Source organism: Rhinoraja longicauda, chromosome 5 (genome assembly GCF_053455715.1).
Source record: "Rhinoraja longicauda isolate Sanriku21f chromosome 5, sRhiLon1.1, whole genome shotgun sequence".
In the NCBI taxonomy this organism is placed as follows: Eukaryota; Metazoa; Chordata; class Chondrichthyes; order Rajiformes; family Arhynchobatidae; genus Rhinoraja; species Rhinoraja longicauda.
This window is the reverse complement of record NC_135957.1, coordinates 31,828,403-31,855,691: the sequence shown is the minus strand read 5'-3', so window position 1 is coordinate 31,855,691 and position 27,289 is coordinate 31,828,403. Positions and strand designations below refer to the sequence as shown.

General features: G+C 41.9%; 1 protein-coding gene across 2 annotated transcripts; it reads right to left on the bottom strand.

The window, feature by feature from the left end:
• Positions 1-8,597: 8,597 nt before the first annotated feature.
• Positions 8,598-27,193, bottom strand: e2f6 (E2F transcription factor 6). Of its 2 annotated transcripts, XM_078399239.1 has the most exons (6): positions 26,668-27,183; positions 22,950-23,154; positions 19,306-19,464; positions 15,914-16,028; positions 13,677-13,842; positions 8,598-11,045 (listed from the first exon to the last, which is right to left on the bottom strand). In XM_078399239.1, the coding sequence occupies exons 1-6, from the start codon at positions 26,684-26,686 to the stop codon at positions 11,026-11,028; spliced, it is 684 nt and encodes a 227-aa protein (XP_078255365.1). In that variant the 5' UTR covers positions 26,687-27,183; the 3' UTR covers positions 8,598-11,025. The 2 variants fall into 2 exon arrangements, with proteins under 2 accessions (XP_078255365.1, XP_078255366.1); XM_078399240.1 differs by lacking the exon at positions 15,914-16,028 and having other exon boundaries at positions 19,311-19,464; positions 26,668-27,193.
• Positions 27,194-27,289: the final 96 nt, after the last annotated feature.

Genomic DNA, 27,289 nt, shown 5'->3' with positions numbered 1-27,289 from the left:
CACTAGCTTGGAGGGTTTGGGACCCTAGAAGACTGATTGGGGCAGTGAATAGGCCTTTGACAGAGTAGTAAATGTTTAAGAAACATTTAGATAGGTATATGGATAGGACAGGTTAGAGGGATATGGGCCAAACACAGGCAGGTTGGATTAGTGTAGATGGGGACATGTTGGTCCCCATCTACAGAAAGCAAAGAGTGGGGATAAATGGGTCCCTTTCAGAATGGCAGGCAGTGACTAGTGGGGTATCACAAGGCTCGGTGCTGGGACCGCAGCTATTTTCAATATACATTAATGACTTGGATGAAGGGATTAAAAGTACCATTAGCAAATTTGCAGATGATACAAAGCTGGGTGGTAGTGTGAACTGTGAGGAAGATGCTATGAGTTTGCAGGGTGCTTTGGACAGGTTGTGTGAGTGGGCGGATGCATGGCAGATGCAGTTTAATGTGGATAAGTGTGAGGTTATCCACTTTGGCGGTATGAATAGGAAGGCAGAGTATTATTTGAATGGTGTCAAGTTAGGAAAAGGGGACGTACAACGAGATCTGGGTGTCCTAGTGCATCAGTCACTGAAAGGAAGCATGCAGGTACAGCAGGCAGTGAAGAAAGCCAATGGAATGTTGGCCTTCATAACAAGAGGAGTTGAGTATAGGAGCAAAGAGGTCCTTCTGCAGTTGTACAGGGCCCTAGTGAGACCCCACCTGGAGTACTGTATGCAGTTTTGGTCTCCAAATTTGAGGAAGGATATTCTTGCTATTGAGGGCGTGCAGCGTAGGTTTACTAGGTTAATTCCCGGAATGGCGGGACTGTCATATGTTGAAAGACTGGAGCAACTAGGCTTGTATACACTGGAATTTAGAAGGATGAGAGGGGATCTTATCAAAACGTACAAGATTATTAAGGGGTTGGACACGTTAGAAGCAGGAAACATGTTCCCAATGTTGGGGGAGTCCAGAACAAGGGGCCACAGTTTAAGAATAAGGGGTAGGCCATTTAGAATGGAGATGAGGTAAAACCTTTTCAGTCAGAGAGTTGTGAATCTGTGGAATTCTCTGCTTCAGAAGGCAGTGGAGGCCAATTCTCTGAATGCATTCAAGTGCTAGATAGAGCTCTTAAGGATAGCGGAGTCAGGGGGTATGGGGAGAAGGCAGGAACGGGGTACTGATTGAGAATGATCAGCCATGATCACATTGAATGGCGGTGCTGGCTCGAAGGGCCGAATGGCCTACTCCTGCACCTATTGTCTATTGGTCGATGACACTTTTAAAGAGTGGATCTTTGTTTTCTGGATGTTAAGTGTAAGGCTCATCCTCTCAGTGAATGACTGACAATGTTGTTCATCTCCAATCCAATGACGGAGGTTGGTTCTGGAGTGGAAGTGAATTAGGTTAAACAGCTTGTCATTTGTCCTGCCAATTAGTGCCACTGCAGTAGGAAGAACATCAGAGGTGAGATGTAGTAAGGTTGGGAAAAGATTTAGCAAGATAGTACAGTCTTACTTGAAAGCAGTCTGTACTGAAGTAGAGGAAATGTTGGTTGAGACCTTCGGCTACACCGAGGACACAATGGTTGAGGTCACAGGCTTAATGCCACTACAAATCAGATGGAGCAGAATTTCTGATGGTCGCCAAATTTGTGGATTTTCTGTAGTCCTGCTCAACTGACAGGTGTGAAGTAACAAATTTGTGTGAAGTAACAAAAGGAGGTCATCGCTGGTCCCGGCATTTCTCTCAGTTGCCAGAGTTTAGAAGGATGAGGGGGGATCTCATTGAAACCTACCGAATAATGAAAGGCCTGGATAGAGTGGATGCGGAGAGGATTTTTGCAGTAGTGGGAGAGTCTCAGACTAGAGGGCCCAGCCTCAGAATGAAAGGATGTACTTTTAGAATGGAGGTGAGGAGGAATTTCCTTAACCAGTGGGTGGTGAATCTGTGGAATTCATTGCCACAGACGTTATGGAGGCTAAGACATTGTGCATTATTAAAGCGGAGATTGACAGGTTCTTGATTAATAAGGGCTTCAAAGGTTACAGGTAGAAGGCAGGAGAATAGGGAAAAATAGATCAGCCATGATAGAATGGCAGAGCAGATTCGATGGGCCAAATGGCCCAATTATGTTCCTATATCTTATAGTGATGACACATGGTGAAGACTATACGTGAACAGAGCACGTATGTGCTTTGGGGAGCAACACTTCAGACATTAGGAGAAGGTTGAGAAGCCTCGCAATGACTGGCATACATGAGATGTTCAGTCCGACTTAGGCACAGATGTGTTTCTTTCTTGAAGACGGTCATGATTACAACATCTCTGAGGTGTTCTGATGTGACATCCCCTATCAAGACATGGGAGGGGAAGGTGTGGACTTATGACTGAGCTTTCGTGTTTTAGATGGAGAGATCAAATAAATGATGACATAGACAGTAAAATATTATAGAGGTGTTAATTTTCACTCTATAGAGGTTCACCATTTGAAGTAACAGGATCTGGATGAGTCAAAAACCACCCAAGTGAATTGTGAAATACTTTGAATTGTAATAAAGTCCAGTTTGGTTCAGTGCAAACACGTTGCCATCTATTGATGAACCTGTGTTATGACATTTGCAGATATGAAGTGGGATGAAGCCAAGGCAACAACATGTTCTTACCTTGTATATTCAATAAAGATTAAAGTTTTAACTGAAATTAATCAAGTAGAAAATTTGGATCAAGTCAAAAGATAGCTGGCAGTTTGGTTAAAGGAACGGAGAGGTGGAGATGGGGAAAAGATTAGCAATGAAATTCTTGAGCTTGACTGTGAAGGAAGCAGAGATCTGTGAGAAGTCGGGGTCGGAGTTTGAGGATTATTGAACAGAAATTTACAGAGATAGGGAGGAACAGGAAGTGAAAGCTTGTAAATTTGGAGTGATGGTAGGATGCCACCTTGTGACTGATGACTTGGCAGATTGAGACACAGGTTAGGATAAAGGCAAAGGCAGATATTGTTGGGAAACCTCAGCCAGTCAGACCTATAGAAGTTTCTGTGGAAGGAGAAACAGGTCAACATTTTAGGTCAGTTACCTTGAGTCAGAACTAGGAAAGAGAGAGGCAAGTAGGTTTTTAATAGGATTCTACACGTGATGTGTAGAACAGTGCAATGTCTGTGATAAGGTGAATGGCTTAATATCATATCATATCATATCATATATATCCAGCCGGAAACAGGCCTTTTCGGCCCTCCAAGTCCGTGCCGCCCAGTGATCCCCGTACATTAACACTATCCTACACCCATTAGGGACAATTTTTTACATTTACATGGGCACAGTTATCAGCACATAAAGTTGCAAATGATGGGACAATGAAAATGTGGCACAATTTCAGCAAGTCAGGCAAGGGGGCGCTGTAGGGCTGGATGCTGTAGGCCCCGACACGAGCTTCCGGAAGAGGTAGTTGAGGCACGTACTATCACAATGTTTCAGAAACGTTGAGACAGGTACACAGATGTGATAGGTTTAGAGGGATATGGGCCAAACGCAGGAAGATGGGACTAGTGTAGATGGGGCATGTTGACCGGCAGAGGCTGAAGGGTCAGTTTCCATGCTGTACGACTCTATCACTCTGGATCCCACACAAATGCAACCTGTTTTTTTGCAGTCTTTTGACACTGACAAAAAACAAACTGCTGAAGAACGTAACAGGTTGAGCAACACCTCAATTTGTGGGGTAACAAATTGTCAACATTTTAGACCAAGACCCTGCATCAGGCCTATGAGCTGAGAGGAAAGAGAGCCGGAATAAAGAGAGGGAGAGGGGTAGGACAGGAATCGGTAGGTGATAGGTGGACTGTGGAGGCGTGAAGAGTGATGGGCAGATGGAGTCAAGTGGAAGAGGAGGGGTGATCATAGCCTGTTTCCTCTGCTTTTATTCTCACCCCCCTCCAAACAGAAGAAATAGACTTTGCCTGAACATCTTTCACCCTACTGGCCTCTGCATCCTTCGTCTTTTCAACCAGCTGCAATGGGAACCCTCAGCAGCCATTTCTTGCCCTCCCCACAGGAGTCATTCTCTCCATGAATTGCTGCGCCATCGTTCCACCCCCCCCCCCCCCCCCAGGAATTTTCCCTTGCCCCTACATCTCCTCCCTCACCACCATCCAGGGACCAAGACAGACCCTCCAGGTGAGAAGATTCATGTGCATCCTCTCCAACCTTGTCTACCACTTTTGGTGCCCCAACGTGGCCTCCACCACATTGGCAAGACTAACGACAGACTGGATGACCAGTTTGCAGAATACCTGCACTCACCTCCAAAGAGGAAGAAAGATTCTAACGGGAGTAAGAGGCGACCGTGGCTGACAAGGGAAGTCAAGGACAGTATAAAAATAAAAGAGAAGACGTATAACATAGCAAAGATGAGCGGGAAGCCAGAGGATTGGGCAACATTTAAAGAACAACAGAAGGTAACTAAAAAGGCAATATGGGGAGAAAAGATGAAGTCCGAAGGTAAGCTAGCCAAGAATATAAAGGAGGATAGTAAAAGCTTCTTTAGATATGTGAAGAGGAAAAAAAAGACAGAAACAGGTGAATTTATTATGGGGAACCAGGAAATGGCAGACGAGTTAAACAGGTACTTTGGTTCTGTCTTCACTAAGGAAGACACAATCTCCCAAATGTACTAGGGGATGACGGAGGAACTGAAGGAAATACACATTAATCGGGAAATAGTATTGGGTAGACTTATGGGACTGAAGGCTGATAAAACCCCAGGGCCTGATGGTCTGCATCTCGGAACTCAAGGAGGTAGCTCTAGAAATCGTGGACACATTGGTGATCATTTTCCAATGTTCTATAGATTCAGGATCAGTGCCTGTGGATTGGAGAGTAGCTAATGTTATCCCACTTTTTAAGAAAGGAGAAAGCAGGGAATTATAGACCAGTTAGCCCGACATCGGTGGTGGGGAAGATGCTGGCGTCAATTATTAAAGATGTAATAGCGGCGCATTTGGATAGCAGTAACAGGATCGGTCCAAGTCAGCATGGATTTACGAAGGGGAAATCTTGCTTGACTAATCTTCTGGAAATTGAGGATGTAACAAGTAAAATGGACAAGGGAGAGCTAGAGGAGGTAGTGTAGCTGGACTTTCAGAAAGCCTTTGATAAGGTCCCACACAGGAGATTAGTGAGCAAAATTAGAGCACATGGTATTGGGGGTAGGGTATTGACATGGATAGAAAATTAGTTGGCAGACAGGAAACAAAGAGTAGGGATTAACGGGTCCCTTTCAGAATGGCAGGCAGTGACTAGTGGGGTGCCACAAGGCATGGTGCTGGGACCGCAGCTTTTTACAATATACATTAATGATTTAGATGAAGGAATTAAAAATAACATTAGCAAATTTGCAGATGACACAAAGCTGGGTGGCAGTGTGAACTGTGAAGAGGTGTTATGCGGATGTAGGGTGACTTGGACAGGTTGGGTGAGTGGGCAGATGCATGGCAGATGCAGTATAATGTGGATAAATCGGAGGTTATCCATTTTGGTGGCAAGAACAGGAAGACGGATTACTATCTGAATGGTGTCAGGTTAGGAAAAGGGGAAGTACAAGACCTGGGTATCCTTGTACATCAGTCACTGAAAGTAAGCATGCAGTGAAGAAAGCTAATGGCATGTTGGGCTTCATAACGAGAGGAGGTGAGTATAGAAACAAAGAGGTCCTTCCGCAGTTGTTCAGGGCCCTGGTGAGACCACACCTGGAGTATTGTGTGCAATTTTGGTTGGTCTCCTAATTTGAGGAAGGACATTCTCGCTATTGAGGGACTGCAGCGTAGGTTCACAAGGTTAATTCCTGGGATGGCGGGACTGTCATATGATGAAAGAATGGAACGACTGGGCTTATATTCACTGGAATTTAGATGGATTAGAGGGGATTTTGTAGAAACATATAAAATTATTAAGGGATTGGACACGCTAGATGCAGGAAACATGTTCCCGATGTTGTGGGAGTCCAGAACCGGGGACCACAGTTTAAGAATATGGGGTAGGCCATTTAGAACTGAGATGAGTAAAAACCTTTTCACCCAGAGTTGTGAATTTGTGGAATTCTCTGCCTCAGAAGGCAGTGGAGGCCAATTCACTGGATGCATTCAAAAGAGAGTTAGATAGAGCTCTTAAGGCTAGCGGAATCAGGGGATACGAGAAGGCAGGAACGGGGTACTGATTGCGGATGATCAGCCATGATCACATTGAATGGCGTTGCGGGCTCAAAGGGCCGAATAGCCTACACCTATTGTCTATGTATCTATGATTGCGATAGCCTCCCTGAGCTCCAGTTGCAGGCCATTTCAACTTCTCTTTCCACTCCCATACTGACCTGCCTGTCCTTGGCCTCTCCATTGCCAGAGTGAAGCCTAATCCACATGGAAGAACATCATGTCACATTCCACCTGGGTAGCCTGCAATCCAATGGTATGACATTGTATTTTCCAAATCCAGATAAACCCGGATTTACTGGTGTTTCCCTCTCTCCTTGTGTTCTCTCATATTTACTTATGCCCTTTTTTATAACCCCCCCCCCCCCCCACCATCTTTGACCCCTTCCCCCTAGTTCCACCCACATATTTGACCCATTAGGTCAACTCCCATCTGCTCTCCATCTCTACCTTGAATGGTTCATATAGTGTAAGAAAATAACTATGGATGCTGGTACAAATCGAAGGTATTTATTCACAAAATGCTGGAGTAACTCAGCAGGTCAGGCAGCATCTCAGGAGAGAAGGAATGGGTGACGTTTCGGGCCGAGACCCTTCTTCAGACTGATGTCAGGAGGGCGGGACAAAGGAAGGATATAGGTGGAGACAGGAAGACAGTGGGAGATCTGGGAAGGGGGAGGGGAAGAGAGGGACAGATAGTTCCTCTGTCCCTCTCTCCCCCTCCCCCTGACATCAGTCTGAAGGGTCTCGACCCGAAACGTCACCCATTCCTTCTCTCCTGAGATGCTGCCTGATCTGCTGAGTTACTCCAGCATTTTGTGCATAAATACCTTGAATGGTTCATATAATCACCTTCCTTGCCTCTCAAATTCCAGTACCTGTAGCCTGTTACCAAGGTTGACCTTTCACCACCTTTATCTCCCCTCCCCCCAACCTGGCTGTCTTCCATTTTTCTCGTGTTTTAAACATTTGCCTCCGTCTCTAACTCCACACTCTCCTCTTGTCCCACCTGCAGACCTCCCAACATTTGATTTTACAAATTCATAATTTTGATGTCCAAAATTCAGAATTTTACATCAAAATTCATATGGCGGCATGTAATGCAACTTTTCTGCAAAAAAAAGTATGCACTCCAAATGCGCATATGCGTTGCGCTACATTCATGTGTGAAAAACGACTATTATTTCCAACAGTCTGTAGTTCTTGGACTACAGATACAATGTCAGGCCTTTCATAAGTATATTGTTATTTATAGAAAGGTTATTGAAAATAAATACCTTTTACAACACAAAGAAAAAATTGTTTTGTTTTTTCTATTTTGCTTTTTCCTCACATCCCAATTCTCTTGGAATTGAATAAAAGAACAATGTCTGACTTAGTTATGAAGAAAGAGTTTCATTTAAAACTGTACATACCTAATTTCATTGAAGACATATTTGCTCCAGTGGTCTTCAACAGCAAATCACAACGGTCCATATCCCCCCCCACCTCCCCCTACTCCCCCCCTTTCCCCACCTCCACTCCCCCCTCCTCCATTCCCCACTCCCCTCCCTTCCTCCGCCCCCCACCCCACTCCCCTCCCTTCCTCCGCCCCTCACCCCACTCCCCTTTCCCCCACCTCCACTTCCTCCGACCCCACTCTCCCCCTTGCCCTCCCTAAAACCCCCACTCCTCTCCCTCCACCCCCCGATCCTCACTCCCCCCTCCCCTGGCCCTCCACCCCCATTCACCCACCACATCCCCTCTCAACATCAACGGGCTTCACGGTATGCAGCGAGGCCAGGCCAGCGGCAAGGCCTGGGGCGAGCGGCGAGGCCAGGCCAGGCCAGCGGCGAGGGGTGAGCGGTCAGAGGCGGGGCGAGGGGCAGGGCAAGTAGCGAGGCATGTGTTTTGTGGAAAAATGTGAGGCAAAATCGAAATGGCGGAAATGAAATAAGAAAGCGGAAACTTTCCGCCAAATTCGGAAAGGTTGGGAGATCTGCACCTGGCTACATTTGCCCATCTTTCGTCACCTCTCTTGCGTCCATCTTTCACCCACTTGCCAGTTTCACCACTCCCCTCTCTCCATTGAAAATAGTTGTAGTTTAGGATACATTTTTACATATTAGTAAATTATTATTTTGGTTTGCTTACATCTTTACCTTGTTCTGCCACAATTGTCCATTTTCTTTATTTTTAACAGGTATTCTGGTAAGCATCCTTTATTGGTCCATAGATTATGGTTCATTGCAAATCCATGAAATGTTTGAATCCAGCATTAGCCTCCATTAATGGCTACTTCATCATTCCTTGAGATACACATTCCTTGAGATATAATCTACATCGAGAGATAAAAGCAATTCAAAACCCCTTTAATACAAAATCCAAAGAGAGATGTTTAGAAAAGGAAACAAAAATATATTGTGTATCTCATTTAATATTAGATTTAGAAAAAACTTGTTTGCATGATCATATTACAGAGTATATATTTCCAGAAAAACAGCAATTTCTTTGTGTCAGAGTGGATAACAATTTAAGTACTTTAGGGGAAACCTCTCTTGAAAAAGCTTGTCATCAGCTTTATCAAGGCTTTATATCTATCGATGTCCCCACCTAGAATAATAGGCATTAAGGAGCTTCATTTTTTTCTCTAATCTTTATACATGGTGTAGGTTATTTCACTTAATGCAAATATTCTAATGTATCTGTGGTGGTTGCCATTCCCAGATATAGCAGTTATTTTCTCTTAAATCACAAGTGAAGTCACTCTACACAAAAATTCCAGATACTAAATTCATGATTTTATTACAATGGAGAAATTTAAAAAACACTAATTATATTAACATAAGCGCACAAAAGTAGACTTCACAAGGCATTAAATTACAACTACTTCAGCTAACAGTAGATAGACAAGTTCAAATCTAAAGTACAATTTAAGAAATAAGGTGTAAAACATTAGACAAAAATTGAGGTTTTGTATGGATTATTGTAACTTCACCTTTTGTAATCTGAGCAATTCTGTCATTTATGAATACAACACAATTTAGTATCTGCAAAAGGCAATACAATTTAAATACCAAGCAAGTGTTTCAATGTAAAAATTACTGAGACCGAACCATAATATTCATCCTTTTACAATTTATCCTATCAGGAAGCCAACTACAGTTCTCAATTACAACTAAGCAACACTATATCTTCACCAATGAAAGTGAAAGTATTAATAAATTAAATGCATGGAGAAGATTAAAATTATTTCTTGAGTAATATGAAATTCTGTTTCTCTCTGGGTAAAAATCAATGGGTTAGGATTCCCCCGTTCTCATGTCAAATGAGGTAGAAAGCACAAACGCTAAAGATAATCTGATCTGACCCCTCATGTTACTAATGACAGTTTAAACCTTGTTACAGATATTAGAAAAATATATACAGATATGTGACACTATTTAATCAAATAAAATTACATCGATGCTGGTTGTGGTTAAATGAATGTCTCACATTAGAAATAATTACTACACTTTAGACTTCAACCAGAAAAGGCAAAATTTTCCTACTCAAATGTAAAACTACACTATTGTCCCAAAATGCGGTCTGGAAATGATCGTAGCTGATGAATGAAATGTAATGCGTCAATGTTTGCCCCTAGTGTTTAAATAAAATGTATGTGGAAACATAATGGTTTAATGTGAGCACCCAACCCATTAACTCCCAACAGGACAATGTATTTAATAACAATACTTTAAGATTATGTTTGGCAGTGTTGGACAAATACTTTATAGAAAAAAAGCATATCGATAGGATTGTCAGACAGGATATAAACATGAAGCCATTCAATTACTTTAAGGCTGTCACCTACTATGAAAATCTTACTGTATTTTACACTAAAATTCTTAAAACTGTGATAGTGGTTGAAATACACATTTGCTGAAGAGTTGTCGCTGGTCTGTCAGTATGGGGAGGGATGAAAACATATGGTTCTATCCTCAGTCTAGTAGAATACAAACTAATCATGGTTGAAGACAAACTAATCATGGGAGTGAGACAACAGTGACCGCAGATGCTGGAATCAGGAACTAAAAGACAAGAACGTCTGATGACCTCAACAGGTCAAGCAGCATTTGTGGAGATAAAAGGTCTCAGCCTATATTTTGGGTTGAGATGCTGCATCATGGCTAATGCAGAGAGTTGACCCATCCCAAAATATCAACTTACACCATTCGTCTGCACAGGTGTTGCATAATCTGCTGAGTTCTTCTGGCATACTGTTTTAAATTCTGAAATGAATGACACACAAATTTTACCCTGTGTAACAAACTCTCTGCGATTAATAGATTATACAGGATACCATTTTCTGTACACAATGGTGGAGAAAGAATAATATTTTTCGGCATCAACTGTTAAATCAAATGTTTACCCTGAAGATATTACAGCAAATAAAAAGTTCAACTATATACATTCACAGGTAATATTCTAAATTTATCAATATTTTCATGATGCATTTTTAACCATTAAAATATTTATAAAAGCTAATTTTAGCAAGTTGGCAATTCACACTTTTCCAAAACTGCACATCAACTAGTCTACCAAGTCACTGCCAAATGGCACTCTTGATGATATTTTCCTCTGTGCAAAGCCATTTGGTATTTCTTGGTCGCATACAAAAAAGTGGATTGCAACAGTTTGAACATAATTTGTGAAGACATGCCGACTGCATGGCCTCTCAGGACACCATTCCTTTTCTTTAGGCTCTTCTGCAGGATGTTGGATCAGTGATCAGCAATAGAAAATCCATTGATGCATTATAACATTGAAGAGTTCTGATCTTTAGAAAGTTACTTGATAGTCCCAGATATATTATATACATCATTCTGTAAGTCTTTGCTCTGGAACAAAATGTAAAATAAAAGCATGAAGATTCAAACTAGAGACCTGTAATCGACTCAATATAATTTAATAATTTACTTTTTTCCCCCAATCAGTGATCCTTCAGTACCTCATTCAAGGACAATGTTTGCTCATTTAGCAACACTGAGCAAGACAACTGCATTCAAGCCCCACAGCAAGAACTACTACGGTTTCTAAGTCACGTATAATTATATTGCCACCCTCTTCTTCCTGCCAAAATGTATCTCTTTATACCTCTGCATTAAATTTTATCTGCGTGGCTACCCATTCTACCCCACCTGAGAAGAATGGAAGAATGAGTAAAACATAGTAGCTAAAATTTAATGCAGAAGTACAAGATATACATTTTGGCACATAGACCAGAGGGAAGCCTTTAACCACATGCCTTAATGTTTAGCTTTAGGTTTTGGGACAGCAGCAAATTTTGAAATTGTGCTTCGTAAACTAATGGCAAGAAGAAACACAGTGGTTTCAATGCGAACTTTGGGAAGTGCTGCTGTATACCTTATACCAGCCTGAAAACAGCATTCACCACCAGTCTTTGTTCCATTCCTTCAGTTAATCTCATCTCATATTGCCACAGAACCTTTTTATTTCATGGACATTAATTTTGCTGACAAGTACACTGCATTACTCTTTACCTAATCTGTTCACATTTGGAGATATGTGTGTAGTTTTATTGCTTTGCCTAAAAAATCAAGTTATTGCAGCACAGACCCATTCTGAGAGTCAGTCACACAGCATGGAAACAGGCTACTCAGCCCAAATTGTCCATGCTGACTATAATACCCCATCTGTTAGTCCCATTTGCTCATGTTTGGCTCATATCCCTCTTAACTTTTCCTATCTATTTACATGTCCAAGTGTCTTTTAAATGCTGTTATAGTACCTGCCAGGTCCTATCCAGGTTTAGACTTGCCAAAATGCAACACCTCACACTTAACTGCATTAAACTCCATTAGTCATTTCAGTCCAATTAGAAATAGAAAATAGGTGCAGGACTAAGCCATTCGGCTCGTTGAGCCATTCAATATGATCATTGCTGATCATCCAAAATCAGTACCCTGTTCCTGCTTTCTCCCCATATCCCTTGATTCTGTTAGCCCTAAGTGCCATATCTAACTCTCTCTTGAACATCCAGTGAATTGCCCTCCACTGCCTTCTGTGGCAGAGAATTCCACAGATTCACAACTCTCTAGGTGAAAAAGTTTTTCCGCGTCTCAGTCCTACATGGCCTACCCCTTATTCTTAAGCTGTGACCCCTGATTCTGGACACCCCCAATATGGGGAACATTTTTCCTGCATCTAGCCTATCCAATCCCTTAAGAATTTTATATGTTTTTATAAGATCCCCTCTCACTCTTCTAAATTCCAGTGAATGTAAGCCCAGTCGATCCATTCTTTGGCCATGTCAGTCCCGCCATCGCGGGAATTAACCTGGTGAACCTACGCTGCAATTGCCTAGCCGATCAAGATCTAGCAGTAATTTCTGATAACCACCTTCATATCTATACCACCATTAACATTTGTGCCATCTACAAATGTATTAGTCATGACGTACATTTTCGTCCAAATCATTTATATAAACAAAAAAAGCAAGGGGCCCAGCATCGATTCCTGAGTCACACCACTAGTCACAGGCTTCCAGTTCGAAAAATATCTTCCACGACCACCCTCTGCTTCCTTCCATGAAGCCAATTCTGTATCCAGTCAGCTAGCTCTCCCTGGATACCATGTGATCTAATCTTCCAGAGCATCCTACCATGCAGAACCTTATCAAAGGCCTTACTGAAGTCTATATAAACAACATCCATGGCCTTGCCCTCATCAATCTTCTTTATTACATCTTTAAAAAAAGTCAAATTCGTGTGACACGATCGCCTACATACAAAACCACGATGATTATCCCTAAACAGCCTGTCTATCCAAATGCAGATACCTTATCCCTCAGAATCCTCTCCATTATCTTACCTTCCACAGATAGTCACTGGATTATAGTTCTAAGGCTTTTCCTTGCTGCCCTTTTTAAATAGAGACACGTTATTGGCCACCCTGCACTCATCTGCAACCTCATCAGATTATTTATTCATTCACATAAATCAAAATATTGACTTTCTACCTGTCAATGGCTTTTTAAAATTTGTTAGAGATGGAGATGTCTGATAGATAATTCAAAAGATTACAGAATTTAATAATAAAAAACTAAAAAACTTGTTAAAATGCAGACAAATGACAAAAATATTTTCAAAAAGGTAAAATACTTTCCTCACAAGGATTTGTGTGAATTAGGCTAGTGCTCCGAGGTTAAAAATCTCCAACATATAGCGCTGACTTTATGGAATGTGCATTTTCACCAGTCATTACTGGGCTCAATGGCAATTCTAGTGACAGAGCGCATGCATATACATGTCTGACCTTCAGCGGGCCTCAGATTCCTGCACCTGGCTGTGCACGTGCAGTAGTCCAGGACAAGCATCTGACACCCAATTACTGGCTATCAGTCAGAATGATTTATCGTTTAAGTTTTGATTTAACCTTTAAATATTTTTCATCAAGACCACTAAGAAAAAGCAATTGTTTATTCAATCATCACAAATAAGCAGCTTCACCTTTATCAGGTGGTAATGTCACGGTCTCATCTGTTGCTGAAGAGATCGATTTGTTCTTGCTGGATGTGTCATCTGTGCACTTTTTAGGACAGTTTTCTTCCTGCATCTCACATACAAAGACATCAATTGGCCCTTCAGTACTCTTTATGTAAACTTGGATTGTTTCCTATTCAAGAAAAAAAGTTTTTTTTGAATTCTGAAAGGAAATAAAATGCAAATATTGTAATGAAATACAAAGCTCAAGTCTGCTTGGCAATTTAGAAGTAAACTGCAATGGCTTTTGAAAATGAAATAACGGTTCAAATTTCTGCTCAAAGTATTTGAATTGTCACAAATGCTAAATCTTTCATCATCCAGCATATCGGAATACTATTACTTTCCTCCTTTAAATTAATCAATAACTTATTTAAGGGCAACGATGCATATTTATCAATAAATAATTGAACAATTTTAACAAATGTCTAGCCCACCAACATCAGTAACCAGATTTTAAAGTTATTTGAAATGACAATCAAAGACGAGTCGCACCCTGGCCACTCCCTCTTCTCCCCTCTGCCATCAGGCAAAAGGTATAGAAGTGTGAAAACGCACACCTCCAGATTCTGCGAGTTTCTTCCCAGCTGTAATTAAGACAACTGAACCATCCTACCACAACTAGAGGGCAGTCCTGAACTACTATCCACATCATTTGGAGAGACTCTGGCTTTACCTTGCACTAAATGTTGTTCATGTTATTCCCTTGATCATGTATCTGAACACTGTGAATGGCTTGATTGTAATCATATATCGTCTTTCCCCTGACTGGTTAGCACTGACTGGTTGACACACATGACAATCAACTAAATGAATACACATTTGAGTTTCATTGATGTTTACTGGCTGATTTCCAAGTTGATTAAGCAGTTTTCAAGTAGTTAAAAACTTTAAGGTGAACCCGCTCGTCGTTATTTTGAATTAGTTGTATGAGGAAAAGGTGGTTGCTATTTTGCATAATGTTACTGGAGTCCCAAAACACCATTAAGAATAGCTAAAGATCTATTAAGATATCCAAATTCCAATTTGAAAAGGGTATCTTGTATTACTCTTTCAACCCTTGAAGCAAATTGCATGTTTGTGAGAATCCAGAGGACAAACCTGTCCATGGAAAATGAAACATACTGATTAGACATAAAAACATAACATTGCATTTGGATGCAAGAGTTAGCAATCAATTTCTAAAGTCAGTTAAACAGTATTTTTATTTATATTCGCTTGGCTGCTCTTGGGGCCACATGTCCATGCTTTTAAAAAAATAGGCTAGTAGTCTTTAATTATTTTAAAGTTCTCCTGAATTACTTCCCATTTCACTAATTTCTTTAAGCTTATAGTCATCCAAAATTTCTACCTGTACATTAACTTCGAAGGCTTGTTGACCGATTCTGTGCTTGCTCATCGTCCCTGAACTGCATCTGACACTGTCTCAGTTTTAAAATCCTGCGTTGTTTTCAAATCCCTCACCACGTCCTTACTCTTCCCCACTGAGCAACTCCATCAGGAGTACAAGCCTTTAAGATCTCTGTACTCTTCTAATTCAAGTTTCTTGATTTTAATCAGCCATCTCAACTCCAAGTCTGGAGTTCCTTGGAAGAACAAAGGTACTTTCAACTTATTTCTTGGGGAGCTTTGATTGTGAATACAATCTTTGCGATGACTTGAAGGCTATGTATGTCCTTGTAAGCCCCATACATTAGTCTTAATTAATTGTTAATTTTAAACCAAGTGCAATTTATGAAAAAAAAAAATCTTTAATGATACTCAATGCACTTTTTCTTCCACAATTATCCCTCTTCCTATTCCCTTCCTCTTCCAAGATGCTCTTTAAAATCTAATACCTTGACTCAGCTTTTGGTAATTTGATCTGAATACAAAATAGTTGTGCTAATATTGTTTCTGTTGAGCAGTGTTTCATTTTAGTTTAAAGGTACAATAAACATCTACTTTGTTGGCTTCCCAAATTACTCCCAGTATTATCTTTAACTATGTGGTAATTGCAAATCAATCAACAGTAGGCTGAAAGACTCCATTTCAAAAATGTTAAATCAACATTGAAACATAGGTGCAGGAGTAGGCCATTCGGCCCTTCGAGCCAGCATCACCATTCAATATGATCATGGCTGATCATCTAAAACATTAATTACAACAGTATGCAGCTAACTGCCAAACTGACAAAAGTAATGGAAATGTCAACATTACCATACCTCTTTTGGAATAGGTACTTCCAGCTTGGTTTCTTGGGGAGCTTTGATTGCAATTACAATCTGTTCTTTGAAGGCTTGTAGGCTATGTATGTCCTTGTAAGTTACATACGCTAGTGTAATTGTTTGTTAAGATTAAAGTCAATTACAATGTGGAAAAAATAAATCCTCAATGATACTGCAATACATTTTTGTCTTCGACAATTACCTCATGAATGTACATAAGTAAAACTTCCATGATTTCAGATAATAAAATTAATCAGACTACATTTACACTGAAAATCTGCTAAGTGATTTTTCAGAAATCCTAATGGTTCCACAACAGGCTCACAGGGTGCAGGTTCATGCACACTGCTAAAAGAACTGGGGGCCCAGGCTCCAGTACTGCTTAGCCAGGTTCGCTGGAAAAATAATAACACTACTGAGCAGCATTAAAATAATTTAAAATGTTTTGCAGCATTAATTGGAATAACATATTAATATTAATGCTGCCAGTGGAAAATGTGCCAGTCAGGCACCAAAGTCCAGAGTATGCTGGAATAAAAGGGATTCATTATAATTTGAAATAGGTTTATCTCAAACTAGTGAAATAAAGTAATTTCAGTCTTTTAAAAATGTGATATCGTCAGCGTGAGAGCACAGGGTAGCTACTCACAGTACAAAGTCATGGGTTCATCTGCAAGTTTAACAAACTTAGGACAATTTTTAAATCTGTGGATTAATACTAAATATGAAAGGACGATAGTTCATACTAAATATGCATGGGAGATAGTTAATACGATACATTACAGACCATTAATAATCTTGCAGAAGAGACAAATGATTGGAAAACTTTCATCACAAATAATTGTAAAGTGGGTGTTTTAGTAGGGAAAATGAGAGGTCCTCTCAGAAGGAGCAAGCGTAGGTTGATATGAAATTTAAATGTTTCGATCTTTAAAAGGTGTGCAACAGGTTAGTATACAGAATAAAAAGCAAACCAATCTCTATGGTATTTCTAGAATGGAGACAATTAAAAGAAAAGGAAAGTTATCCTACAATTTTTTTAAAATCAGAAAATGCTGAGAATACCACTCCCCTTCTCACAGAACTTTCCATGCAACACCAAGCAATGCAACACCTGTCCTTGACTTCCTCGTGAGGGTTGCTGCAGGGACCCAAACAATCCTTCCACATGAAGCACTAATTTCCTTGTATTTGTCGCAATTCAGCATTCGAGGCTTATCATGAGATCGCTACCACATTGTGGGACATCAGATGCAGATTGGATGATCGCTCTGCGCAACAGCATGGTTCCCGGTTGCTTATTACTATAATTCTCATGTCAGTCTCCTGATCTATTTCGTCAGCCAGCTATGTTAATTAAATGAAGCTCAAAGTAAGTTTGAGAACGTGTACTTCACCTCTGCACTTGACACATTAGTGTTCAGGATCTAGTATTCTAGTCTTGTGCCTCACGTTTCCAGCACTAATTTTCACTATTCCCTTTCAATATTTCAGTTTTCAATTATCTCAGCCGAGTTACATCACTTCCAGATATATCTTTCTTTTAGGTGGCATCAGCATTGATTTCTTTCAAACTCAGTCTCCATCCCTTCTCAGACTTTCACTTTTTTTCTCTCTGACCCTCATTCTTTTCTCTGCAACTTAAATCTTATTTCTAATGTTTTCCAATTCCTGTAAAAGGTTATCAACTTGAATTGTTAAATCTGTATTTCTCTCCACAGATAAGCCCTGACCAGTCTGGCATGTTCAATAATGCTTCACTTTAAAATTTCATATTCTCAGCACCTGCAGTCTACTGCATTTGAAAGTTATGCTAAACCTGTATTGAACCTTGTTAGACCACACAATAATGCATTCAGTTACAGTTGCCACATTATCAAAAGGATTTAACAGTACGGGAGAGTTTGGAGAGAAGATTTGCAAGACCGATGCTAGAAAATGCAATGGTATACATATCACGAGAAGATGAACAGATTGTGTCTTTATTATTATGAGAAAAGGCAGTTAGAGATCTGGCATGAGAATGCGAAACTTGCGACAGGGAATGGTTGAGGTGAATAGTATAGATGCATTTGAAAGGAATTCGGGCAGGCAATATAGTGGAGGATTATACTGACAGATTTACATACGAGAACCGGGTGGAGCCTTGAGTGAAGATAAATGCTGGACTGGTTGGGCCATGCTAGTCTTCAAACTGTATGTCCAAATTGTTAGTCACAGTGACCAGCGCAAGACAAGAACTACCAACTGTCAATTTAGGAATACTACTATGGTGCAATCCTGATTCACCCCACCCACCTGCACCTCCCACAAGTTACAATACGGGTTCCACTCTCACAAAAGCCACAGAAGTAGCTGTACCAGCCTTTACTGCTGGTGGGATTAGTCGCAGATATTGGCTCCCCGAAACTACCTCTTGTATTCCAAAGACCAATAGCAAACACAAATATTGCTAATATAAACAGAATTGTTAACATAATCACAAAGAAAAAAGTGTAATTTACCCATTTTCACCAACATTTTTTTCTCCCTCATCTAAGTCTTTCAACAGTTCCAGCAACTTAAATCAGGGATAAATCACAGACTCTAGTCTCATTGCTATTCTAGCATTTTTTTTCCACATTGTGGTGATGGACATTGTGTCCTCAGGAAATCTAGGATGTCTCTAGATCTTCTGCCCAGTTATCATGGTGAATCCACAGCAACTACTGCGATGGACTAGATGCTTCCTCACAATTTTTCCCTGCACAAATTGACGAGGACCATAAATAGTGAAACATAATCTATTTAAACAATCAATCATAACTTTTGCTAACATGTTTACTAAACAAAATAATGAAGATGCCATTTACCTCTGCTAATTCACAGGATTAAAGCAGAGGCTCACAGGTATCACAAAATGCTGGAGTAACTCAGAGGGTCAGGCAGCATCTCAGGAGAGAAGGGATGGGTGACGTTTCGGGTCGAGACCCTTCTTCAGACTTTGTTCATTACATACTTATGACTATAAGGCAACCGATGATATTGTTCCCTTTTCAAAAGGTGTTGGACTGTCCATCAACCACCAACCAAGACTAGACCAGATTCTAAAGTAACTTGAGAGTATTTCCAGAGATCTCCCAACCAGAGAAAATGATTCCATGGACAACTCATGACTAGATAACCAATCTTGATAACGCTAAGAAATCTGTGATTGAAAGCAATGGTTTCGGACCATTTAGTAAATGAAGAGATTAAACCATTCATTATTTTGAAGTACATTCTGTTTACTCTCTCATTTTATGGCTTTTACTTTTAGAAATACTCATGTTTCTGTGTAATCAATGATCAAAGTTTGTAAAATTAAAAGCAGACATGTAACAGTAACTTCCTTAACAGCAAAAAGATATCTTGCATTTTCTTTGTCGTCTGTTAATTTGTATAACTGATGAGCACAGTCTTTGATTAATTCATCCAATGAATCCTCTACTGTTGTGAGGTCTGCCAGTTCTTTTTTCAATTTTCGAGACTGAGCTTCATATCCTAGCGTTTCTTGTGGATTTTTACCTCTAGGAAGAAAAACAGAAACAGGATCATTCTAGTCAGTGTAGTGTGCAATTAGTTCAAAATGTTGCATATAAAAATTATGCCACTACAAGTAAAGAGAGTAATTTTGGTATTGAATCTATCCAACTGAAAAACTAGTCACAGGCCATGAATAGTTATGCACCTTCCAAAGTCATGAAAAGCAATTTACAGATTATTTGTCCAAACAAGGGCAACCTGTGACAACCAACGAAGTAGAGAGCGTGAAAAGCATGTCAGGTGTTATGGGAAGAAGGCAGGAGAATGGGGTTGAGAGAGAAAGATAGATCAGCCATGATCGAATGGCGGAGTAGATTTGATGGGCCATATGGCCTAAATCTGCTGCTATAATTTATCAACTTATGAAACAGTTATTTATTTCTCATATTTTAAACACTTCACTGGTAAACACAAATGAATGAATATTGCAGAATATACACAAAGAAACCACTGAAAAATATATTCATAATAATTCAAACTGTTGAAGAAAAATGTTTACTTAATTAGGTGAATCAATATTTTTTCCACAGAGATAAGTTACCATTCAAGATTAATGACTACGGTCCAGTAACACACAAGTCACCAAGAGCAAGATGATGCTTTTGCAGGAAGCAAACAAAATGGCAACTTTTCATTAAACAACCATTAGGTAACAATATAATTCTCGCAACCCTACCTAGAACTAAATCTACAGCCGCTTTTTTAAAAATTTAAAGCATCTCTGACATGTTAGTAACTAAACTGAATTAATTTGGAATGAAAACTAAGCTTGTCAATTTTTGTGTGCAGGAAGTCAACCCTATTAGTTCTCAAAATGATACAATGCAATTTTGTGTTAAGTTACCAAAAACCATGAATGCATTTTGATAATGTTTGCATTTGCTACAAGGATATCAGAAGCATTAAACTGACAATGGGGCAATCGTTACTACGGAACGAATATAACAGAATTACAATCAATCAGCTGAGGTGGACCAAAACCAAAAGCTGGGCAAATTTTGTTCTCACTTGGCTAAGAAAACGAACAATGAACATATTCTTTGGATTAGATTAAATTTCCAGTTATATCCAGCCACAAACAGTGGATCAAACAAGTAAACTCTCTAACATGTCCATTTATAATTACAGAATGTAGTATCTGAGAGCAAAAAACAAGGCCAAACTGGATTAAGCATGGCACCAGGAAGCCTTAGTAATATTGCAGTAAATAATGGGAGGGTGGAGGAAAAATCAGATATTCACTGGAATTGTTGTTCACATAATGGAAGATGTTTATAGTTGAACAAGATCTCACACACACCCAGGACATCCCTGCAGCAGCTCCTCTAGAAAATCATCCTAGCTACTCTGTTAACAACCTTTCACCATGATAAGAAATGGGAATGTTTCCGATGGCATCACAATGTTTGTTTTTACTAGCAACAAGAGATAATGACGTCTATCTTGCAGCAACATCGAGGCAACATTGAAACCTTGGTAGGTAAGTAGCAAGTAATATACATACCTTGCAATAAGCAGTCCCAATCAGTGAGTGTCCAACTACCTCTTTTTTATATTATTAGATATCATCATTACCTTTAGCAACATCCTTTGGAATCTACACTGACCAGAATTGCCTAGCCACATTAATACGGCAGCTACAAAAGCAGACGCGTAGTGCTGACTTTGTGGCCATGCGTGCAAGTTGGAATCTGTTAGAACACTCTTAATTTGCCTGAATGGTACAGCTCCAGTGATCCAAAAGCCACCCTGTTTCAAAACCTTCCTACTGCCTTAAATATTCTTTCCCTTCAGCACATCCTCACTGTGGTTGCAACACATACAGAAATTGCTTTTAATTTGGGGGTGTACATGTTCCAATTGTCATAGTTTAGCACAATCAAGAATTTTCAGTGATTAAATAAAAGGCATCAAGAACAGTGCAGCACAAGAACAGGCCCTTTGGCCCACAATGTCTGTGCAGAACATGATGCAAAGACTAACTCTTATTTGCCTGCACACAATCCATATCTCACGATTCCCTGCACATCCATGTGCCGATCCAAAAGTCTCTTAAATGCCACTATAGTATCGGGCTCAAATCACTACCGCTGGCAGCAGGTTCCAGGCACTCACCACCCTGTGTAAAGAAAATTGCCCTGCATCTCGTTTAAACTTTGCCCCTCTCACCTTAAAGCTATGCCCTCTAGTTTTTGATATTTCCATCCTGGGTAAGTGGTTCTGACTGTCTACCCTATCTATGCCACTCATAATTCTATATATTTCTACCAGGTCTCCTCTCATCCTTTGGCACTCTCCAGAAAAAACAATCCAAGTCTGTCCAACCTATCCCTGTAGCTGAAACCCTCTAATTCAGGCATCATTCTGGTAAACCTCCTCTGCACCCTTTCCAAAGCTTCCACATCCTTCCTGTTATGGGCGACCGGAAATAAACACAACTCCTCAAATGGGACCTTACCAGTCCTATGAAGTTGCAACACGACTCAACCAACCGAGTGGAGCTCTGCTGTAAACCTACTAAATTAAGATGTTATTATTCCAGTTTAGTTTAGTTTATTGTCACGTATACAGAGGTACAGTGAGGGTCTCCAATGCAGTAGATGGTAGCTCAGGACCGCGCTCTAATTGTGATTGGATCGTTCAGTTGCCTGATAATAGCTGGGAAGAAACTGTCCCTTTAGTGTAGTGTGTAGTAGTAGGTAAAGAAAACCAACTTCAACTTATTCAGCTCTGGCTGATGTCAAAATTTTGAGAATAAAATGTGAATAAAAGGTTTCTTATTATTCATTTTGTAGCTAGTGATGAAGCATTAACATTCGTAATTGAGCTTAAAGAAAGCTGCACAAAGATCCAGTAATTTTTGGGAAGTGGAATTCCCTTTCACTCGTCTCAGTTGTAAGAAAACATTTTTTTTAATTCACAGGAGTGGAGATTAAGATAGAAACTGATATCAAAATTTTAGACACATGGAATTCTAAAATATCTGAGAACAACTACATAATTTTAGTTGCTTTTGAGGCAAGATAAATTGTTTTGAGGCAAGAGAAATATAGCTTCTACTCCAATTAAAAATTAAGTTATTCAACGTATAAAGGTTTGTGTAGTTTGTTAGTTAAATTTGTTCCTGATTAAAGCTCTCTTCAGATCACTAATTATATCAGTAAAGATTGCAATCCTGCTCTGATTGACACAATTAATCACTGACAGCAAGTTCTGAGCTTTTGCTTATAACTTCACAAATGTGCACTCAAAAAGATGCTGACAGTTCTAATGAAACCAACCGCACATGTTTTTTGTTTTCATTATAAATAAAGCAAACATCAATTTCCAGTCAGGTCTAGTTCCAGAAAACAAAATCAGGGAATGCTGACATGCAACTTCTCAGTGGAGAGGATGTGAAAAAAAAGGCAGATCTAATTAATAGTTGACTTTACATTAAAAAGTAATCTATGATAAAAAAGTGACTTACATCCATTCAATTCGGTTTTTGGATTTTTTTCTCACAAGGTGAATCCCATCTAGTACATTGGTGATATCATAAACCCTTCTTTTCCGTACTCCAAGCATTCTTGCCACATCATTAATGTCAAGAACTCCATCAGGCGCCTCACTTACAAGTTCCATAAATTGCTGAGTTAAACGTACTAATGACACATCAAACCGTGCCTTTTTTACTGTCACGAAAAGAAGAAACAAAGATTAACATTCAGATTTTTAAAATTATGTACTTGAAATAATATTCAATCAACATAAAACAGTAGGTATCACAAAAAGCTGGAGTAACTCAGCGGGTCAGGCAGCATCTCAGGAGAGAAGGAATGGGTGACGTTTCGGGTTGAGACCCTTCTTCAGACTGATATCAGGGGGCGGGACAAAGAAAGGATGTAGTTGGAGACAGGAAGACAGTTGGAGAACTGGGAAGGAAGAGAGGGACAGAGGAGCTATCTAAAGTTAGAGAAGTCAATGTTCATACCGCTGGGGTGTAAGCTGCCCAAGTGAAATATGAGGTGCTGTTCCTCCAATTTGCGGTGGGCCTCACTATGATACTGGAGGAGGCCCATGACAGAAAAGTCAAACTGGGAGTGGGAGGGGGAGTTGAAGTGCTGAGCCACCGGGAGATCAGGTTGGTTAAGGCGGACTGAGCGAAGGTGTTGAGCGAAACGATCGCCGAGCCTGCGTTTGGTCTCGCCGATGTAGAGAAGTTGACATCTGGAACAGCGGATACAATAGATGAGGTTGGAGGAGGTGCAGTTGAACCTCTGCCTCACCTGGAAAGACTGTTTGGTTCCTTGCATGGAGTCGAGGGGGGAGGTAAAGGGACAGGTGATGCATCCCCTGTGGTTGCAGGGGAAAGTGCCTGGGGAGGGGGTGGTTTGGGTAGGAAGGGACGAGTGGACCAGGGAGTTTACAGAGGGAACGGTCTCTGCGGAAAGCAGAAAGGGGAGGAGATGGGAAAATGTGGCCAGTAGTGGGATCCCGTTGGAGGTGACGGAAATGTTCCAGATGATCGTTTCGCTCAACACCTTCGCTCAGTCCGCCTTAACCAACCTGATCTTCCGATGGCTCAGCACTTCAGCTCCTCCTCCCACTCCCAGTCTGACCTTTCTGTCGTGGGCCTCCTCCAGTGTCATAGTGAGGCCCACCGCACATTGGAGCAACAGCGCCTCATATTTCGCTTGGGCAGCTTACACCCCAACGGTATGAACATTGACCTCTCTAACTTTAGATAGCTCCTCTGTCCCTCTCTTCCCCTCCCCCTTCCCAGTTCTTCCACTGTCTTCCTGTCTCCAACTACATCCTTTCTTTATTCCGCCCCCCCTGACATCAGTCTGAAGAAGGGTCTCGACCCGAAAAGTCACCCATTCCTTCTCTCCTGAGATGCTGCCTGACCCGCTGAGTTACTCCAGCTTTTTGTGATGCCTTCGATTTGTATCAGCATCTGCAGTTATTTTCCTATACAACATAAAACAGTAATTAAGTTTTACTGGATTATTAAATAGTCAAAAATTAATATTGGATGGGCAGACATTTCTTTAAACTGCATATTAGGAAGACAGAAGTCATTATCCATGATGCCTGTCGTAATCTGTCCCTTGTCACCAACTCCATCTAGTAATTGTCTGAATCTTTGAACCAAATATCCATGTATCAATATCTATTTCCACATCCATACTATCATTAAACATCTCATGCTGAATATCCTCTATAGCCTCTTCCATGCTTGTGTTAATTCTAATCTTGACTGTTCCAATGATTTTTCTGGATCCTTCATTCTTCTCTCCAAAAATGTGAACAAAGCCAAAACACTGCTGTCCATATCTCAACTCGGATTAAGTCTTGTTTATCCAGGAACGCTGTGAATGTGACATTGGTCTGGCTCCTGTTAGGCAATGTGAAGGTTTTTCAATTGTTTAGGAGAAGCACCAATCCAAGACCCAGGGCCTGACGGGATCTCTCCCAGGTATTGAGGCAAAAGCGGAGATTGCAGGGACCTCGGGTCTGTGCTGGGACCCCTACTGTTTGTGATGTATAAATGACTTAGGCGTAAATGGGGTTGGTTAGTAAGTTTGCAGATTATAAAACATTAGTGGAATTGTGAACAGTGAGGAATGCAGTCTGAGGGTATGGCAGGATATAGATTAGTGACAGAAATGGATGGAAAAACAGCAGATGGTGTTTAATCTGAGCAACTTCACTTTGGGAAGTCGAATACAAGGGTAAATTATACAGTTAATGGCAAGACTCTTAACAGCATTGATGCAAAGAGAAATTTGGGGATCCATGTCCATAGTTCCTGGTGTGGCAACACAAGTAGAGAGTTGTAAAGGTGTATAGTATGCTTGCCTTTATCGGTCGGGACATTGAGTATAAGGGTTAGGAAGTCATATTGCAGCTTTATAAAACTTTAATTAGGACACATTTGAAGTATAGTGTGCAATTCCGATCACTCCGTTATGGGAGGGGATATGAAGAGAGGACGCAGAAGAGGTTTGTCTGGATTAGAGGACAGTCACTATAAAGAGAGAGTGGGCATCTGTGATTGAGGGGAGACCCAATAGAAATATATAAAATTATAAGAGGCATAGATAGGGTAGACAGTCAGAAGTCGTCGTCGTCCGTCCCCCCGTCGTCGTCGTCGTCCCCCCCCCCCCCGTCCCGTCCCGTCCCGTCCCGTCCCCCCCAGAGTGCAAATGCCAAAGACTAGAGGCCATAACTTTATAGTCAGAGAAGGAAAGCTTTAAGGAGAAGTGAAATTAAATGAATCAAATAAAAAAAATCTTAATACCCCAACTTGTCAATGTATAAATTGGATAAAAACAGACGCAAAGTTCTGGAGTAACTTAGCAGGTCAAGCAGCATCTCTGGAGAATATGGACAGGTGACATTTTGGGTCAGGACCCTTCTTCAGACTGATGTCTTACAGAGAAGGAGGGGAGAAGAGAGGAGGAGGGAAGAAGAGAGGAAGGAGGCGAGGAGGGAAGAGAGGAAGGAGGGGAAAAGAGAGGGAGGAGGGGAGAAGAGAGGAAGGAGGGGAGAAGAGAGGAAGGAGGGGAGGAGAGGAAGGAGGGGAGAAGAGAGAAAGGAGGAGAAGAGAGGAAGGAGGGGAGGAGAGGAAGGAGGGGAGAAGAGAGGAAGGAAGGGAGAAAAGAGGAAGGAAGGGAGAAAAGAGGAAGGAGGGGAGAAGAGAGGAAGGAGGGGAGAAGAGAGGAAGGAGGCGAGGAGGGAAGAAGCGAGGAAGGAGGGGAGAAGAGAGGAAGAAGGGGAGAAGAGAGGAAGGAGGGAAGGAGGGGAGAAGAGAGGAAGGAGGCGAGGAGGGAAGGAGGGAAGAAGAGAGGAAGGAGGGGAGAAGAAAGGAAGAAGGGGAGAAGAGAGGAAGGAGGGGAAAAGGGAGGAAGGAGGGGAGAAGGGAGGAAGGAGGGGAGAAGGGAGGAAGGAGGCGAGGAAGAAGAGAGGAAGGAGGGAAGAAGAGAGGAAGGAGGGAAGAAGAGAGGAAGGAGGGAAGAAGAGAGGAAGGAGGGAAGAGGGGAAGGAGGGAAGAGGGGAAGGAGGGAAGAGGGGAAGGAGGGTAGAGGGGAAGGAGGGAAGAGGGGAAGGAGGGAAGAGGGGAAGGAGGGAAGAGGGGAAGGAGGGAAGAGGGGAAGGAGAGGGGAAGAGAGGAAGCGCTGGCGCTCAGCTGCGACACTCACCGTGGCTGGGCGCCGCCATCAACCCCTCCTTCCCGGGGGACGTTCCTTCCCTCCCTCGGGTCGCGACAACTCCCTTGGCGGGTAAAGGCGAGGGCCGCCACCGGATCAGCGGGGGCTGGAATCGCCGACCGCCCAGCCTGGACCTTGGCTTGGTTTGGCTGGGCAGGTCACGCCGGGGCTCCGCCTCCGCCTCGGTCTCGGCCACCGTCTCCGCCACGGTCTCGGCCTCCGCCTCCGCCTCCGCCACCGTCTCCGCCTCCGCCACCGTCTCCGTCACCGCCTCCGTCTCCGTCTCCGCCACCGTCTCCGCCGCTCTCTCCCCGTCACCGCCCTCTCCCGGTCGCCACCTCCCCGGTCGCCGCCGCCCTCCCGGTCACGGTCTCTCCCGGTCGCCGCCTCCCTCCCGGTCACGGTCTCTCCCGGTCGCCGCCGCCCTCCCGGTCACGGTCTCTCCCGGTCACGGTCTCTCCCGGTCGCCGCCTCCACCGCCCTCTCCCGGTCGCCGCCTCCACCGCCTGCGACGAAATGGTGCCGCGCATGCCCGGGCTGCTGAGCGGCGGCGCATGCGCTCTGAGTCGGGCCGAGTACTGGCGGGCTGAAGGGTAGCGAGGGGTAGACACAC

Excerpts from the sequence above, each read along its gene's own strand:
- e2f6 (XM_078399239.1), bottom strand. Across the intron at positions 19,465-22,949 it reads AAAAACCGAATTGAATGGAT|AGGTAAAAATCCACAAGAAA; the intron begins GTAAGTCACTTT and ends TTTTCTTCCTAG. Across the intron at positions 13,843-15,913 it reads AAGTACCTATTCCAAAAGAG|GAAACAATCCAAGTTTACAT; the intron begins GTATGGTAATGT and ends TTTCTTGAATAG.